The sequence below is a fragment of the Lichenostomus cassidix genome, chromosome 2 (genome assembly GCF_008360975.1).
Source record: "Lichenostomus cassidix isolate B80296 chromosome 2, HeHo_3.0, whole genome shotgun sequence".
NCBI classification, from domain to species: Eukaryota; Metazoa; Chordata; class Aves; order Passeriformes; family Meliphagidae; genus Lichenostomus; species Lichenostomus cassidix.
The window spans coordinates 54,630,317-54,646,720 of NC_139482.1; the positions used below are offsets into that span (position 1 = coordinate 54,630,317).

The following is a 16,404-nucleotide window of genomic DNA, read 5'->3' on the forward strand; positions in this document are numbered from 1 at the left end:
TTTCCTTGTCTCATGCATGTGTTTCTTATAAAGCTGTATTGATGAAATGCTTTTTGTGACAACAACATTGAAAGAATCATAACAGCAGTGTCAGCCCTTCAATTCAGGTGGAAATGGTTAAAATGAAGTATCCATCAAAATATGTTTTCCACTGCTACTGTCATGTTTCAGAGCCATCCAGCCTTTCTGTCCACTGCCTCTTGACTCTTCTAGCAGATGTTTAGTCACCTGGACCATTTGAGATACCAGGGTTAGAACTAAAGTGGCATCTGGACATCTGTCAGTTGGTACAGACTGATGCTTTTCTCAAACAAATCCACTGGAATTGTAGCGAATGTAGCAGGATAATCTCGTCCATAGATGTTTGACCTACCGATTACAAGGTGACCTGCTGGATATGACATAGATATACTTTAAGACAGTGTGAGATAAAATGTGCCCCAGGACCCTGTTCTGGTACCAGTCAGAACAGTGTTAATTTTGGCAGTGTCCAGGAGGGGCATAGCTGGAACCTGGAGGTTATTCTGTACCACCTCATGTAATTTTCCAATAACAGGGAAAGGTATACCTTTCTGGGTTACATAATATGGTGAAGGGAGTGGTTGGGTATTGTTGGGGGTTTTCCTCATGGTGAACATGTGAATCATTTGCCTCTTTCTTGTATGTTTTCATATTGTTGCTGTTGCTGTTACTGTTCATTGTCTTACTTCATTGCGCTTTGCAGTAAATTGTTCTAATCTCAGCCCTTTTGGGCCTCTTTGGATTCTCCTCTCCAGCCCACTGCAGGAGGGAGAAGGAGAGGAAGAGGGGAGTAAGCAAGCAGCACATGATTTGGAGTGATTCAGTGGGAACATTAAATTGGGGAATACCGTTCTTAAACTGTGACAGACTCATATACATGAAGGAGTGGGGAATCCTGTCTCAATTCTTATAAACCTGTCTTAGATGGTTATTTTCCCTGAGACGTTAGAGGCACCTTCAAAAGAGAGCAGGCATCTAGTCAACCACTTTGTGGGATGGTCAGTGGGAAACACTGAGGAGAAAAACATGTCTTTCTTCATGTCTTTCTGGGAGAAGCCTTTTGGTTACTTTGCTGTTGGCTCTTGAAATGTGCCCGAAAGATGCTTCTGCCGTATTTTTTTAAGAGAAAGAAAAAGGCCATCAAGAGAAGAAGGGAATGAGTTAAGGATGGCTGTTTTCTGTTACAGAGTGGGTCAGGGGTTTACTCATGGTTGTGAAGAAGCAGGTAGAACTCAGGCAAAGACTGAGGGACACAGTGCGATTCAGTGTCAATCAAACAGCAGTCATCAGCTGATGGTCTGCATCATACCTTCAGTCTGAGCTACCACACACAGCAAAAGGGACATAGGACCAGCAAGGAGGGCTCCTGACCACCCCTGTGGACTATGGCCTCAGGAAGGGGCTGGAAGAGCCAGTCCTCAGCCCAGTCATTGGCTCTGAGGACAGCTTGTGTGGGAGATTTTGCACTGGAAGTTTGTTGGATGACACACACACCACTGGTTTTATCCAGATGTATATAGAAAGAAAGCAAGAGAGTGAACAAGCAAGTATAATATAGGAAGAAAGCAAGAGAGTGAACAAGCAAATACTGTACATGAATGCTAAAATTAACCATGAAGTTCACACCACCTTCCCAGGTCCACTGGCGTGTTGATCTTTTAGCAGACCTGTTACCATGTATGATGACTCAGGGGCAAAGGGTCTTAAACTCTTTCTCCTCTAACAGCTTCATACAAAGCCCCCCTGTGTTTGACTTCTCAATCAGGGTTGGAGGGAAATGCTGTATAAAAGGAAACAGATACTTGTACTAACTTTTATTCTGCACTCGGTGCAGTTTAAGACACCTTTAAAGGAAATCTCTTTAAAGTTTTGCTTTGATAAAACGTTGTATTAGCAGAATATGAAATGTGGAAACTCCAGTGAAAAAAATAAATATATGATAGGATTACGTATGTGCAGGAAGAGTCTGGATTTAATTATTTTCCCTATTCTGTATATTATTCCTGCTGGAATATATTGTATTTCCAGAAAGAGAATAAAATAAAAGTTTGAATTGTTACTGCTATTTTTCCTTCTTGGGTTCTGTTTGCTCACCTAAGTTCACATCTTCATTTCACAAATACCCATCAGGTCCTGGGCTTTCTAAGGATTTATATTTTTGTATTGTCAGTATTGCAGGTGTCTTGCCACATATTGCAGAGATTGGTTGTGCTTTGCCTGATACCAGAAAAAGCTGAGTGTTTTAGCCCAGCAGGTCTGTTTTCTTCAGAGGGGAGTAAAAGAATTTTTGATAGTCAAGGAATTTTCTGTATTTTTCATCTGAAAAACCCCATTGAAACACTGAAAGTGAGCTATAAAAGAGGGAAACGGAATGGATAATAAAAACATAACTTGAAAACAGTAGGTCCAGTAAAAGAGTTGACATTCAAATGTGTAAATAGAATGTGAAACTATAGTCATAATGCATTTTAGTTCTAAGCTGGAAAATCAAAATCTGAGATCACTAATACAAAATATCGAATTTGGATTGCAGGCAGTAACTTTACTTACTGATTACCATGAAAGGATTATCCATAGTATGTTATTGCTAAGTCTTTGTAACCTTTGACATGGAATATTGGCACTGTTGATTGCAATCTCACCTATGCCCACATCAGTAATACCTTTATCACTCACCAGCTGATAGCAGGAATCCAAATGCACAAGGTTGGTGAGCACTTTGTCTTCAAGTGAGACTGTACTCAGCTTGGATTTTGACTTCCAGCTCTTCATTCAGTGTCTCAGGGTGTTCTCTCAATGAATGAAAGTTCCCAGGTGCCTGGTGTTTATTTAATTAGATAGGATTTGTTTTCTTGTTTCCCAGAACATCTTTTCAGTTGTGTGTGTGTGCAAAGAGGAGTTGCTGACCTAATGGAAACAGTTGTGTGCTGGAGCAATGTATTTAGGAAAAGGATAAAGAAAACACTCCCATTCTTTCAAATGCTGACCCTGAATAACATTAGGGCATGTGACATCCTGCAAATATTTAGCTTTTTTTTTCCTGTTCTAAACTTTAAGATTCTTCAGAAGTTTTGTAGCACTTGAAATTTGGCAACAAAGACTGTTCATCTACTTGCTGAATTGTAGATGTCACAAGATCTTAAAACAGTAGCATATATGATTGAAACATCAGGGCTCTGACTGCCTTCATATAATATTAATTTGACAAAAAAATCACCAATAATTTTTGTGAATGAGCTTTTACCAATCAAGTAAACTTTTAGTTCTGCCTCTTCTCTGGAAGAGTTTGCAGTTGGGGTTTTTTTCCCCTTTAACCACAGTAACATCTTAAAAACCTAAAAAGGTATGGATTAAAAAATCCCCAACTTGTGTGTGGAATGGAAACTAGATCTTTTCTAGCTGATTTTGTCATGACTATGTTTTGTATGCCTTTGCAGTGGGGAGATATCAACTCTAAAATTATGCCAGTCTGAAATAACTTATTACAAGCCCTAGAATATCTTTATCAAAGTAAGCAGAAGACAGAGGAAAGCTCTTGCGAGGACAGAAGTTGTTACTGTTTTGCATAGTAGTAGGCTGAAATCTTAACTTGCACTGGGACTTGACACCAAGTGATCTAAACCTGGAGTTGGTAAGTGTTGCAAGGAACAGGGCTGGGAAGTTAAGTTGGTTCTTACTCGTTTTCAAGGAACTAGAATGTAATGAACACATTCATTCATTTGCAGTGAATGAAAATCTATCTTCCTTTCCAGTTAAAAGCCAATTTGTCTAATTAACATACTCATTCAGTTGCATGGCTTTTAAACCTTGCACTCTGGATGACTCGCAGTTTAGAGAGGGAGACTGAGATAACAGGAGAAGTTAGTTAATTTTAAAGTCAAGCACTGTCATCTTATTGGTTCATAAGCTATAATGTATGTTTATTGAGACCTACAGCAGATATTTTGTTTGATAGATTATGGCAGTAGTGGCCTTTGTTTCTGAAGGCTGGTAGACATTGGAGTAATTTTTGAGATAACTGATTAAGGAAGTATTTATCTCTTGACACTGAGTTGAAGACTTACATGATAGTGACATGTGAGCTGATTAAAGTTGTATGCTAAATTAGCATAATCACAGTGTCTTTCATACATTTTTAAAGATTAGTATGTTCTGTGTTAAATTGGGATTGTCAAATTTATTCTGTGTATTTAAGCTGTAAAAATTCCTAGTCTGATATTAGTGCTTGTTATTTAGGAACTGAAATAAAGATGTTTAGACTAAAAGTTTCCAGTTGAGCGTTTTAAAAAATGGGTTCTGGAATTCATTCTCTGTCATTTAACTAAACAGAACTTGATTCTCAGAAGTACTGAAAAGCTGTGCTGAATTCAGTAAAAGCTCTGGACTTCATGCATGGGTTGATATCCTGAGGATCAAGTCAGAGGGAGCAGAAAAAAGGCTGGACAGATCAGAGAACTTTCCCACAGAGAAAGAGAAGAAAAACTCTAGAAAGACATGAACAAGAACAAAATTACCAAGCAACTGTAGAAGTCATCCTGATGATTATGTATATTTCTTCAGAAATATGAAAATTAGTTCATATTCATTCTTTTAGAGGGCCATGTTTCATCCTTTATTCCTGCTGTAGATTGTGGGGATTATTTACAACGCAGCCCATTGGCTATAATTAAAAGTGGAATTTGGCACTCTCCAGAGTCCTTGCTGGAGACTTTCACCTCATAGAAGAAAGAGGACTAAATGTGATGATTTACTGAGCTCATGTACAGTCCCCTGAGTGTACTGTGGTATGGAGCCAAAAGAAAGCTGAAATGATATCCAGTCCGGGAACCACTTGCACCATGAGTAGAATAAATTTTACTCCTTGACTAAAACTGTCTTGTTCCAGCCAAATTTGCATGAATTCCTGATGTGTGTGGGCTCTTGGTAGCCTAAAGTTAAGTTGTAGAAGACAGTGGCTACCTGCCAAGGCAGTGTGCCTGTAGATGTTTGACTGTATATCTGTGCTGTCATGATGTGCCTTAGGTCGTGCCTATGAAAAGTGCCATAAAGTATTTCTTACAGTTATCACACTCCATCTTCAAGAGCGAATTGGAAGTGATGTTCAGAATCACAGATCTGACATTTGATCATTGCTTTCTGATGACTTTTCAGATTTTAGGACTTTTTGGTACTAAAGTCAAACAAAATTAATAAATCTGAACATAAATCACAACAACAAACATTCATAAATCTGGCAGAGGCTTTGCTTTCTTGCTTTCTTTTCTTCTGTTAAGTCAGAGGAAAAAAGGAGAAGAAATATGTGGCCATGTACACTTACTACCACAACATTAAAATTTTTCCTTGAGATGATTGTTCTGTGAGAGGAGATAAAAGGCTTTTGTTATCACATTTGCTAGGGTAAGCTTTTAGGACCATGATGAGTCTTGAAACATTTCTAGGTGCCTTATTGCTTTTGTAGATGCTCTTCAAAGTGTGCTCTTTTTTGACTTTGAGTTCTTTGTCTTTGCTAAGTACTAATGAGGGATCATCCTGTAATACTCTGGATAAAACCCAGCTTATTCATGCCAAAACACCTTTGTCTTCAACTCAGAGTGATGTCATGCAATATACCCCACAGGAAAAGGAAAGGAACCTGACAAAAGGATGCAGCTGGCTAGACCTGTTTATATTGCAGGAAGGGATACTGGCAGAAGGGTAATTTACTGGGACTAAACATATTGATTTCTGCAAAAACCTTATTGTATAAATTTCCTATGTCCAGAATGAAATCTGGTCTGAAAGAGAGAGAAGGGAGAAAACCCTACCACCCTAGAGAAAATGCTTGTAAGAGCATAAGATTGCTGATGGCAAACCCAGCTTCAGGATCCCAATTCAGGCACAGTGAAAACCAGCTCAGTGACATCCAGTCTGTACAGACCGGGTGTTTATTGCTCTTACTCACTGAACCTTAGTTGCATAGTTGTTTCTGTTCATAATTTGAACTCCTTGTATATTATGCTCATTGTAGTGTTCTTCAAGCATTTTTTTCAATTAATGAAGCTGTGCTGTCCATATGCTATGATTTGCCTGGGATGTTTTTTCAGGACTCAGGAATGTCTTTAGCCTACACCACTTCCTCATCATAGCAGCCTTGTGATGTCAGTGATTAAATGTAAAACTGCTTGTGGAAATTATATCTCTTGGCAAATCCAGTTCATTAGGGTCATGCAACTGATAGAAAAAAATGTAGTTTCCTTGACTTGAAGGATTTTTCAGTCCATCTCAAACCTGATCCTCATTGCATCTTTTGACTTCCTCTTAGAAATCAGGAATACTTAAAAGCAATCTGTTGGCTGTGTCATCAGTATATGATTCAACACAGGAAGTGATACATTTGGGTAGACTGAAAGAGAAAGAAACTGGTTGTATTTCCAGCCTAGAATAGTTATTCTCCAGGTTGTGCTTGGCTAAATATTAATTATTCTCTTTACGTGTCACACCCCAGTCAGTCTGTGGAGTACCTGTGAGGCAGAACTGTCTTGTCTCTGTCTTACTGAGGACAGATGCCAGACACTGTTGCCTTTGTTTTTGTAGGATTGTAAGAAGAAGGTACTGAACATGTGGCAAAATTAATAACTTGGTAGCATTCATAATTTTTTCCTTTCTTAAATGGGTATGTGAAATGTATTTCCCAGGGCTGTGGTGGGGGAGAAGTCACGATTTCACCCCTTAAATGAAGCAGAACACCAGCACGCTCCAACAGTCATCAAAGTCAGGAGGAAACTTACCTTTTGACTTTGAAGGGTATTGGACTGAACCCTGCAAGATCATATTAAAACATGTAGAAGTGATTAAGTACATATTCTTGCCATACTTCAGTAATAAAGTGAAAAAAAAAGATTGGTGGATTTTAATTGAACCCACTGCATACATTTTAATTGTTCTGTGTTTACATAGTTGGTTCCGTAGAGTTTGATAAGTTGGCAATTTGCCTGATTTGTGTTTGGCTGTTGCTGTATGGTGTTCTCTTTTATAGTCTTGTTTCTCTGTGTACAAAGTCTGCTCATAGGCTCAATCCTCACTTAAGTTAATACACTTGATTTTCTGTGAGAGCAAAGCTAGCAGCTTCTGTGAGTTGTAGTGCTGTTATTTATTAGTCTCAGTATGGTACCATTCCTACCCTGGGGATGGGGCTGTGGCATGAGCGTCTCTTCTGCTGAGAGGCTTAACAATGCTGCATATCATGCATAGTCCTTTTTATGGGACTGAGAAGAGGTCAAACTATCACCACTGCTGCTACGTCTGTTGTTGATTGGCATTCTTTTGCAAGAAAGCACAAATCTCTCCAAGCAAATGTACTGTCTAAACTTCAGGGTACTGGCGGACATTGGTATTAGGGTAGACAATTTGGGGCTGGCTGAAGGCTTCAAGGTGTGGGAGGGTAAATATCATCCAGCCTGATATCTGCTGTTATTCATCCAACTAACCGATGTTTTGGGAATTTGGTTAGCCACCAGTCTTTGACTTCAGAGATCTGTGGATAGTCAACATATTGGAGAGAGCAAACGGTTGTCTTGAAACAGATCAAACAGGGTGGTCTGAAAGCCAGTCAGTACCCACGTTTCCCATACCTGGACAATGTAATTTAAATGGCATTGTGTCTCAGTTGCTTCTTGTGGTTGGTGGGCTGTGTTCAGAGAAGCCCACTAACCAGTGCAAGACAAAGTTGAGAGTTGGTCCATTTGAAGATTTGCTGTGCTTACTTATGGGATTTACTTATTGCCACAATTTCATCTGTGCTGAATTAATTCAATTTTATCTTTTTAAGTAACTAAAATTTAAGAGGAATGTTTGCCTATGAAAAGGTAGAGCATTTGCGCTTAGGTTTTCTGGTAAGTTGGATTTTGGAAGTCAGGACTGAACAGAGCGCAAAGAGCACTTTGCCCTGGCACAACAGTCTGGATTTAGACACTGCATGTTGTGACAAATGGTATGAATTTTGTGGCCTGGGCTCCAGCAATAAGAAAAGACAATCCTTTTGTCCTGTCGGCCAAATAATATGGCATTATTTTATACGTCTGGTATGAAGCCTATAATGAGCAAATAAAGAAACTGAAAAGCTTTCTTCTTTCACAAACTGAAAGTGTTCCTGTGCTGAGGATGAATTGTGAATGTGCTTTGAGAAACTTACTAGAAGATGGATTTTCTTGCCCCTGCATGTCTGTAATCATATCTCATAGCCACATTAGTACCTTTACTCCATTCATTTTTATAAAAGTACACTTTTATCCATTCATTTCACTGATATTGCAAAACAAGGGAAGATGGAGTTTTCTGTTCTTTTAATGAGCAGAGCTCACTGAAGGTGGTCTCAGTCAAAAGTCTAGGATTTAGAAACACTAGAGATTAAGATTACTTGCTCTTTGCTTCTGCAGGAATAATGGAATAACTTTGTAATTTATTTTCTTTTTTAATAAAATACTTTTATTGAAAACCACTTGATTTATAGGTGGGCAAAATATTCACTGCTTCTGTGGGTTGAGTAAAGACTAGGTCTCAAAAGAATAACTTTTGGGTTTTATTTATTTATATTTTTTAAATTCTTCCAGCTTGTGCATTATAATGTGCTTATTCCTGTTTGGCCTGGAGAAGGATAAAGGAAGTAGAGAAACTTGTCTGCAGTGTTGAATCTGGTTTAATTGAGTATTATATGATGTAGTTTAATTGAACGTATAATTGTTGTATAAAAACTTGCATAGGTGAAATATCTATTTGGTTTCTTGTACAGAAAAGAGTCAAGGACGTCATCTCTCCAATTGTATTTGAAGCTGCATACAGCCTTGGGGAACATGTAATACAAGGAGGAAAAGAGGACAAGGAACTGCCTGCTCTCAAGCCCATTCTTCGCTGGAAGAAAGGACAGAAGATAGCACAAAGAAATCAGGTCAGATTTGGACTATGTTATTTCCCATGAAGGCCTGTGGCTGAACTGACAGCAGAGGTGGCTCTAAAAGTGAATTGCCAAGCTCTGGGTTGTTTGCACACAGTAGCCTTTTTGTACAATCTCTACTGTTGCTAACTCCAGTGCTGGTCCGTGATGTAGTAAAGACATGTGCCTCCAAGGCTGGACAGCACAAGATGAGGTCACTTTCTTATTTCAGGCTGTCTGTGCAGGGAAGGAAAAGATGAGAAAAGTCCTACTCCTTCTGGTGCTTCTGGTAATGTAGGAGGTTCTTGTGAAAGGCTTGGTCCTGGCCTTCTTTCCAGGTTAAGCCTTTGTTAGTGCAGAAGGGGACATGGGAACTGTCTGAAGGGAGAACAATGGACAGAATAACAAAAAATTTGCCTGAGTCAACTGCCCTCTTTTCTTGAGAAAAAGCCTTCTGGACTTCTCATATGCAGTCATGTGGCAAGGGAAACCTGCTCTTGCTGTTATTGTAGAACATGCCATGCTAAACTAGGATGGTTTTATTTCAGAGAAAGTAAGTGTAGGTGTAGCCATGTACTTACTAGGATACTGTTTTGCTCCACTGCAATGCAGAGAAACCGTTTTGTCTCTATTTTGGTGAGAGTAAGAGAATTCCCTTAGTGTTGAAACAATCCTCATTTAAAGAATAAAACAATAATAATAATTTCATTTCATTTCCTTCTCTCGCCCTTTCTCACAGATTGTTCCCTAAGGGAGTATAGCGTATGTGATTATCCCACCTCTCTTGTTTGCCTGTCTTGCCTGATTTTGCTAGCATCTTTGGAAAATACAGGCAAATGTTGTGAGGTTTTGACAGAAGTGATAAAGACAACACCTATGAAGGTATTAAATACTTTCAGGGTTCACAAAGAAGGTGCTCATGTTGAAGAGAGAGACTCTGCTAAGTGACCTTTTGAAAAGCTCCCTTTTAAGTGTAGTCCTCGTAGATGCAGAACAGTCTGCCAAGGGAGGATCCTGCAGGACAAGTCAACATTCCACTGTGTCAGCACTGGAGCATCCAGCCATGAATTCAAGGCTGCTCAGGGAAATAAGACTTCTTCTGTGGCATGCAAGGCTTCTTGTGTGTCAGAATTGCAGGGTAATTTAGACTGGAAGAGTTCTTTGTAGATCCAGTTCCTTGCTTAAAGCAGAGGTAACTGAAAAGTTAGATTGAGTTGCTCAGGGTTCATATCCATTCAAGTTCATTTTCCAAAGCATGCTACAGAGTTATGCTTCTGTTCTTTACCAGTGGGCTTAAACTCAAAAGGTCACATCTTGACCTGCAGGCAAGTCTCAGATCAATGTTAAAATACCTAAATGATGAGGTTATAGACCAGCGACAAAAATATGCTGGGAATTTCTCTGATTTGTTTTCTTGTGCAATTTGGATAGGAGGGAACCAGTTTAACAATCTCTTTTCATTCACTTTCCAGGTGTTCACTTATGGTAGTAAGAAAGGGATTTTGACATTGGGTATGCTGGCAAATGTGTTTTTAGCTAAGGATGTGACAGTAGTTTCAGAGTTAGTGTGGCAGTCATGGTGACAAAGCCCTGATGGAGTAGCCTTGAGGTATGGTGCTGGGGTCCTCAGATACTTAAGTTCATGGGAAAGCTGGGACATAGCATTCTCCTTCAGGATTCTTGTTATCTTGTAAGTAAAAATTGTTTTAAAAGGCCAAGAGGGACAGAAGAGGAACCAAAGGTAATACAATAAAGGATTTAAGTTTTCAAAGAATCTAATGATTGTGGAGGAATGTTACATTTTGGAAGTCCAATCCAAGAGTCTAATGTTTTCCGTTTTCAGAAGATATGGCACAGGTGAAGTCAGGTAGACAAAATTAGAGTAAATGTTAGTGCTAATGTCTTTAAATATAGCTAGTTGTGTGTTGTTTTCAAAAGCCCTAGATCCTGTTGATCCAGTAGGAAGGGACTTTCCAGTAGTCTCTTTGTTGTCTCCCAAATCCAGCTGCTACCTTCATCCACAGGAAAAAGCTAGTAAGTCTTCTTGCTTCAGGGAAATTACTGTGTATTTAGGACTTGGTTTGGCTTAGTTCTTTATAAGTGGTTTGTACTATAATACTTATTTTGTATACCCACTGTATAAATACATGTCAACCAAGAAGGAGAAAGCTCTGCTGCCAAATACAGTGGGGAATTGTTCTTAATATTATCCAGTAATGTATCTTAGAGTTCAAAGTGTGATAGTCCAGAATTCTCCCTGTTCCAAATACAGTAATAAAATCACAAGCTATTATGTGGGTGGAGATACTATTTTATTTTAGGAAAATATTCTCAGTAGATTTAGTTGTGTCACTGAATTCAGGACTTTGTGAGTGCCAAAACTGTTTGTTAGTTAAAAGAAGAGACAGAAAATGACTACAACCTTCTATTCCTACTGTGCCACTGACTTGCAGTGAAAATTTGTGTCCAGTGCTGCAGTCTTGGGTGAATGAGACTGCATGTTTCTTGGACGACTTTTGTCTTTTTAAGGCAGAGGTCTATTTTTTTGGAAATACTTGTGTTTTAAAAGCTGGTTAAGTAAATAAATTAGCTTGATTGGCAGGCATGAGAAAGTGTAGAAGGATTTTCATGGAGCTGATTTATGAACACCTCTAGTGATTTTTGGATTGCGGCACACATAATGCCATTCTGTATTTTAAAACATGCACCTCAGTCTCATACTGAGAACAAAGAAATGACAGATCTGGACAGGATGAAATGCAGTGTCCATACATACAGTGTGGTCCAGGTTTGTCGCTGGTGTCTTCTCCAGAGCAGAGATCCCTGTGTACCTTCTTGAGTCACGTCATGTCACTGTCTGCAAGCTGAGCTGTGCCCAGGACATTTCTTGGCATTGGAATGACATCTTTATCCTGACAAGCTGTTGGAATGACTCTTGGCATGATTTTAACCTATGCCAACTTCTGCAGACCATTCCTAGGCATGGGTCGAGAGTTAGGATGCTCCTGTCTTGGAGGCCAGGGCAATTCGATTTACTGGTACAGCTGTCAGTAGTTGATTAGGTGGTACATTTGAAGATTAATTGACTTATACCTGGGCACATTGGAAGTCCTTGGGAGACTGCAGGGATCAGTCTAGTTGTCATGTTCCATATGAAATGTCTTGTCACAAAACTCCTTCCTCCTTGAGCAGGACAAGCTCTCAAATTATCATCTGTGTTTATTCTTGCAGAGATCCACCATGGGCCACCCTTCCTGCCTAAATTGCAATTGTTTTCCCTTTGGCTGGAGTGGTATTGCTGAAAGCGATGATTTATATTCTTCACTCTGCCATCCCTTTGGTGGTGTCTCTTTTGCTCTCGATGAGTTCGGTCAGGGTTGCGAGGGACTGGAATCTGTTTGTGCCAGGAAATGCGTGAAGGACCCACCTGGAGCATGTGCTTTTATCTGTTTGGTTTTGGGGGGAGGGAGTTGTTTGTTTCTTTGTTTCTTGGGGGACCTTGTAGTTCTTGGTTGTTTGCTTTTTGTTTCTTGGGGTTTTTTTGTTGAATGGCAATGAGGAAAGATTTAAAACTCCTGGTAAAGTTTCAGAGCTGAACGAGAACAGCAGGTATCCAGATATATTGTACCTCACTGAAGTAAGAATGAGTGGAAATCAGTGCCTCTGATTGTATACATGTTTCTATGTGCTTATTCTCAAGCAATGACAGGCTTAACCAATAATTGTCCAATTTGTTCAACTTCTAGATGAAAAACGACATAACTAAGAATGTGTAGTACATGGTTTGACTCCCACATTTAGATCTCATGGGCTTCCTAAAGAACAGTAGCCAATATCATGTACTAATACTCACACAGAGACATTCTTTCATGTCTTGGCAAATGTGCTAAGGGAGCCTCGGACCACACGGTGATCCTGTCTTAGGTGATGGGATGTGAATCATTTGATATAGTTTATGGGTTCTTCAGATAAATAGGTAGTTAAAGGAGAGATTACCATGTAAACGTTTGCAAACGGAACCCTAAATTAAAATCTTACTGGGCAATTTCTGCAGTTCAGCATAACAGCATGCATTTATTTTCTAAGCTACAATGTGGATGGAGAATTGTAAGAAAGGGAAGTTCCTGCTTATGTTTGGAGCTATAATAGAAAATTGTGTTATTGTTAAAATGCCACAGAGACAGGTGACAGTCTTCAAGAAGATACACTCCCTTAGCTCTGTTCGTATCTTTTTAATAGTTATATGAAGGACCAGGAGATCTTAATTGGAATACCTAAAATCTTAAGGAGATACTATGATAGTGTGACATAACGACGAGAGGGAACTCACGGCAGTCTCAATATGAGATATAGAGTAAGCTCCATTTTATTTCACCAAACGAGAAACTTAAATACTGTTACAGATGTTACTAATTATAGTTACACACGTATCTGCAGTCTGTTCTCACACATTCAGGGATCCTCCTGTTGACTCCCTTATCCTTTTCTCATAACACTTCTGACTCCCTATTCTTTCTCATGACATTCTTCCCACAGCTCAGAAACACAGTTGTGGTTCCCAGGTGTTAGTTTCTCATAACAGCTTGTTAGGATTTTTACTGAGGCCTGACTATGCTGAGGCTTTGCTCAGGCCTGTTTAGTTAGCATAAGTTTTGCTGGAAAACTGCGTTTTCCAACAATAGTGTTAGTTTGTTTAGTTCTGAGTGCCTCAGTGCAACAAAAAATGTGTCAGTTCCGAGTAGCATTTGTAAACACAAAACCATTGAAGCACAGGTGGATTACAGGACAAGACTTTCACATATCTTTGGGGGTCTAAATGAGGTAAATGTAGACCTAAATTACATATCTGGTGATGTGGAGATTTTTTTTCATTTCCAGCTGACAAAATAGCTTTCATTTGTCACTGTTGTCATTTCATTTGCCTTTCCTTTGTCACTGTTGTAATGCTTTTATATTTTTAATTCCACAAGTGAGTGATGAGTAGCAAAGGGGTTAACTGTTGTGTTAAAATGTTTATGTATGAAAGCATCCTGAGTCAAAAAGATTCATTTTACACCATTCCACTTTTAGTAGAAGAAATTAGAAGGTTTATAGTAGAAAATGTTCTCAGATATCATAAAAGAACCCTCCTGAAATTATATAATTGAATGATTCTGTAGTTATCCAAAATAAATGGAAGACCATTTAAGTCAAGACAGGAGAATAGATAGAGAAATGTGCTGCGGAAATCCATTCTGTAATAGTACGTGTAGATGGGACAATTATTCTGACAGGTTTTTGTGTTGTTCTGTGAATTTGTAACGTCTAAAGTCTTGTAACATGAGAGCACTGTTTGGATGATTTGAACTCTTAATGATTTAAAGGAGAAAAAATTGCCTCAGCCTGAAAATTGAATGAGTCAGACTAGAAATGTAACAAAGCTGTGAAAGGCTGAGTGCGTATTTCTGTTGCCACCAGTTGCAGTTCTTCATCCCAGGAGAATTACGAGGACTAGAGATTGCATTGTTAAATTCACTCACTACTCTGGGGAATAACTAATACATGTTAATGTAGTTAATTTATTGCTTGCCTTCAAGAACGAACAGGTTTCATGCCTCTTGTTTTCTAAACAGCTGATTTCATTTGGGAGTTCCAGCTCCTCTTACATTTGAGTGTCCTCTCTCCTTTTCAGCTTGGTGATCCAGCCCAGGTTTTAACACTTGAAAGCAGGATGCAGCTGAAATAGGGGACAAATGATTGCACTTGGCTTAGGTGGCTTGGCAAGTGGCAATGTGCTAGTCATGAGCTAGCCCAGAGTCTTCCACTCAGTGAAATGGAAGAATTCCCCTGTAGTTTGCCTCAGTTGGAGAAGTTTGGTTTACAGTCTTCCCCAGCCTGTAGCACTGCATGGGGTTGTTGTCACAAGGTGCAGGACCTGGCACTGTGTCTTGTTAAATCGCGTACCATTGGCCTTGGCCCATCAGATCTAGCCTGACCAGATCCCTATGCAGAGCCCTCCTACCCTCCAGCAGATCAACACTCCCTCCCAACTTGGTGTTGTCCACAAACTTACTGAGGGTGCACTCAATCCCATTATTCAGGTCATCAATAACTGTATTAACAGGACTGGTCCCACCACTGGAGAACTGAGGAACACCACTAGTCACTGGCCACCAACTGGATGCAACAACATTCACCACCACTCTCTTGGCCCAGCTATCCAGACAGTTCTTAAACCAGCAAAGCATGCACCTGTCCAAGCTGTGGGCTTCCAGCTTCTCCAGGAGAATGCTGTGGGGGAAGTATCAGAGGCTTTGCTAAAGTCCAGGTAGACACATCCTTTCCTTCATCCACCAGGTGGGTCACTTGGTCATAAAAGGAGATGTGGTAGGTAAAGTAGAACCTGCCTTTCCTAAACCCATGCTGCCTGGGCCTGAGCCCTTGGTTGTCCTATATGTGCCATGTGATTGCACTCAATATGATCTGTTCAATAACCATGCCGGGCACTGGAGTCAGGCTGACAGGTAGTTTCTCAGCTCTTCCCTTCAGCCCTTCTTGTGGATGGGCATCGCACTGGCCAGCTTCCAGTCACCTGAGACCTCCCCAGTTAGCCAGGACTGATGATAAATGATGAAGAGTGGCTTGGTGTGCCAGCTCCCTCATCACTCTAGGATGGATCCCACCTATCCCACAGACTTCTGAGCATCAAAGTGGCGCAGCAGGTCACTAACTGCTTCCTCCTGGATTGCAGGGTATCTGGTCTGTCCCTGTCTCTGAGCTCAGGGGGCTGGTTGTCATGAGGATGACTGGTCTTATTGTTAAACAATTATGTAAAGAAGGCATTAGGTGCCTCAGCCTTTTCCTCAACCTTGGTGACTATGATCCCCTTGCAATCAATAAAGCAATGGTGATTCTCAGTGGTCCTCCTTTGGTTGATCATGTATTTATAAAAACATTTCTATTATCTCTTATGGCAGTGGCCAGATTAAGTTCTATCTGAGCTTTCACCTTTCTGATTTTCTTTCTACATGATCTAATGACATTCAGGTACCCTTCCTGAGTTGACGGCCACTTCTTTCAAAGGTCATAAACCTGAGTTCCAGTGAAAGCTCCCTGTTCAGCCAGGCCAATCTTCTTCCCCAGCTCATCTTTGGGCACATAGGGAGGGCCTTCTCCTGCACCTTTAAGATTTCCTTCTTAAAGTATGTCCAGCTTGCCCAGACCCCCTTGTTGTTAAGGGTTGTTTCATAGGTGGCTCTCTGAACCAGTGTCCTGAGTAGGCCAAAGTCCACCCTCCAGAAATCCAAGGTAGAGGTTTTGTTGACTCCTTCCTTACTACACCAAGAATTGAATACTCTGTCATTTCATGGTCACTGTGCCAAAGATGTCTGACCACTGCATTTCCCACCAGCCCTTCTCTGTTTAACATCAGGTCTACCGGGGCACCCCCCTTGTTAAGCTCACTTACCACCTGTATCAGGAAGCTGTCTTCCACA

The 16,404-nt window shown here is 40.1% G+C and overlaps 1 protein-coding gene across 7 annotated transcripts in view; it reads left to right on the forward strand.

Annotated features, from left to right (window-relative positions):
• The window catches only part of ITGA9 (integrin subunit alpha 9), a 277,433-nt gene that overhangs the window by 123,270 nt on the left and 137,759 nt on the right, over positions 1–16,404 (forward strand). For all 7 annotated transcript variants that reach the window (XR_014849888.1, XM_085051665.1, XM_085051662.1 and 4 more), the window contains one exon: positions 8,789–8,944. Coding sequence is in view for 6 of the 7 variants with exons in the window: in XM_085051665.1 (XP_084907791.1) it covers positions 8,789–8,944 (156 nt within the window). In the remaining variant the exon portion in view is untranslated. The remainder of the gene's footprint in view (positions 1–8,788; positions 8,945–16,404) is intronic.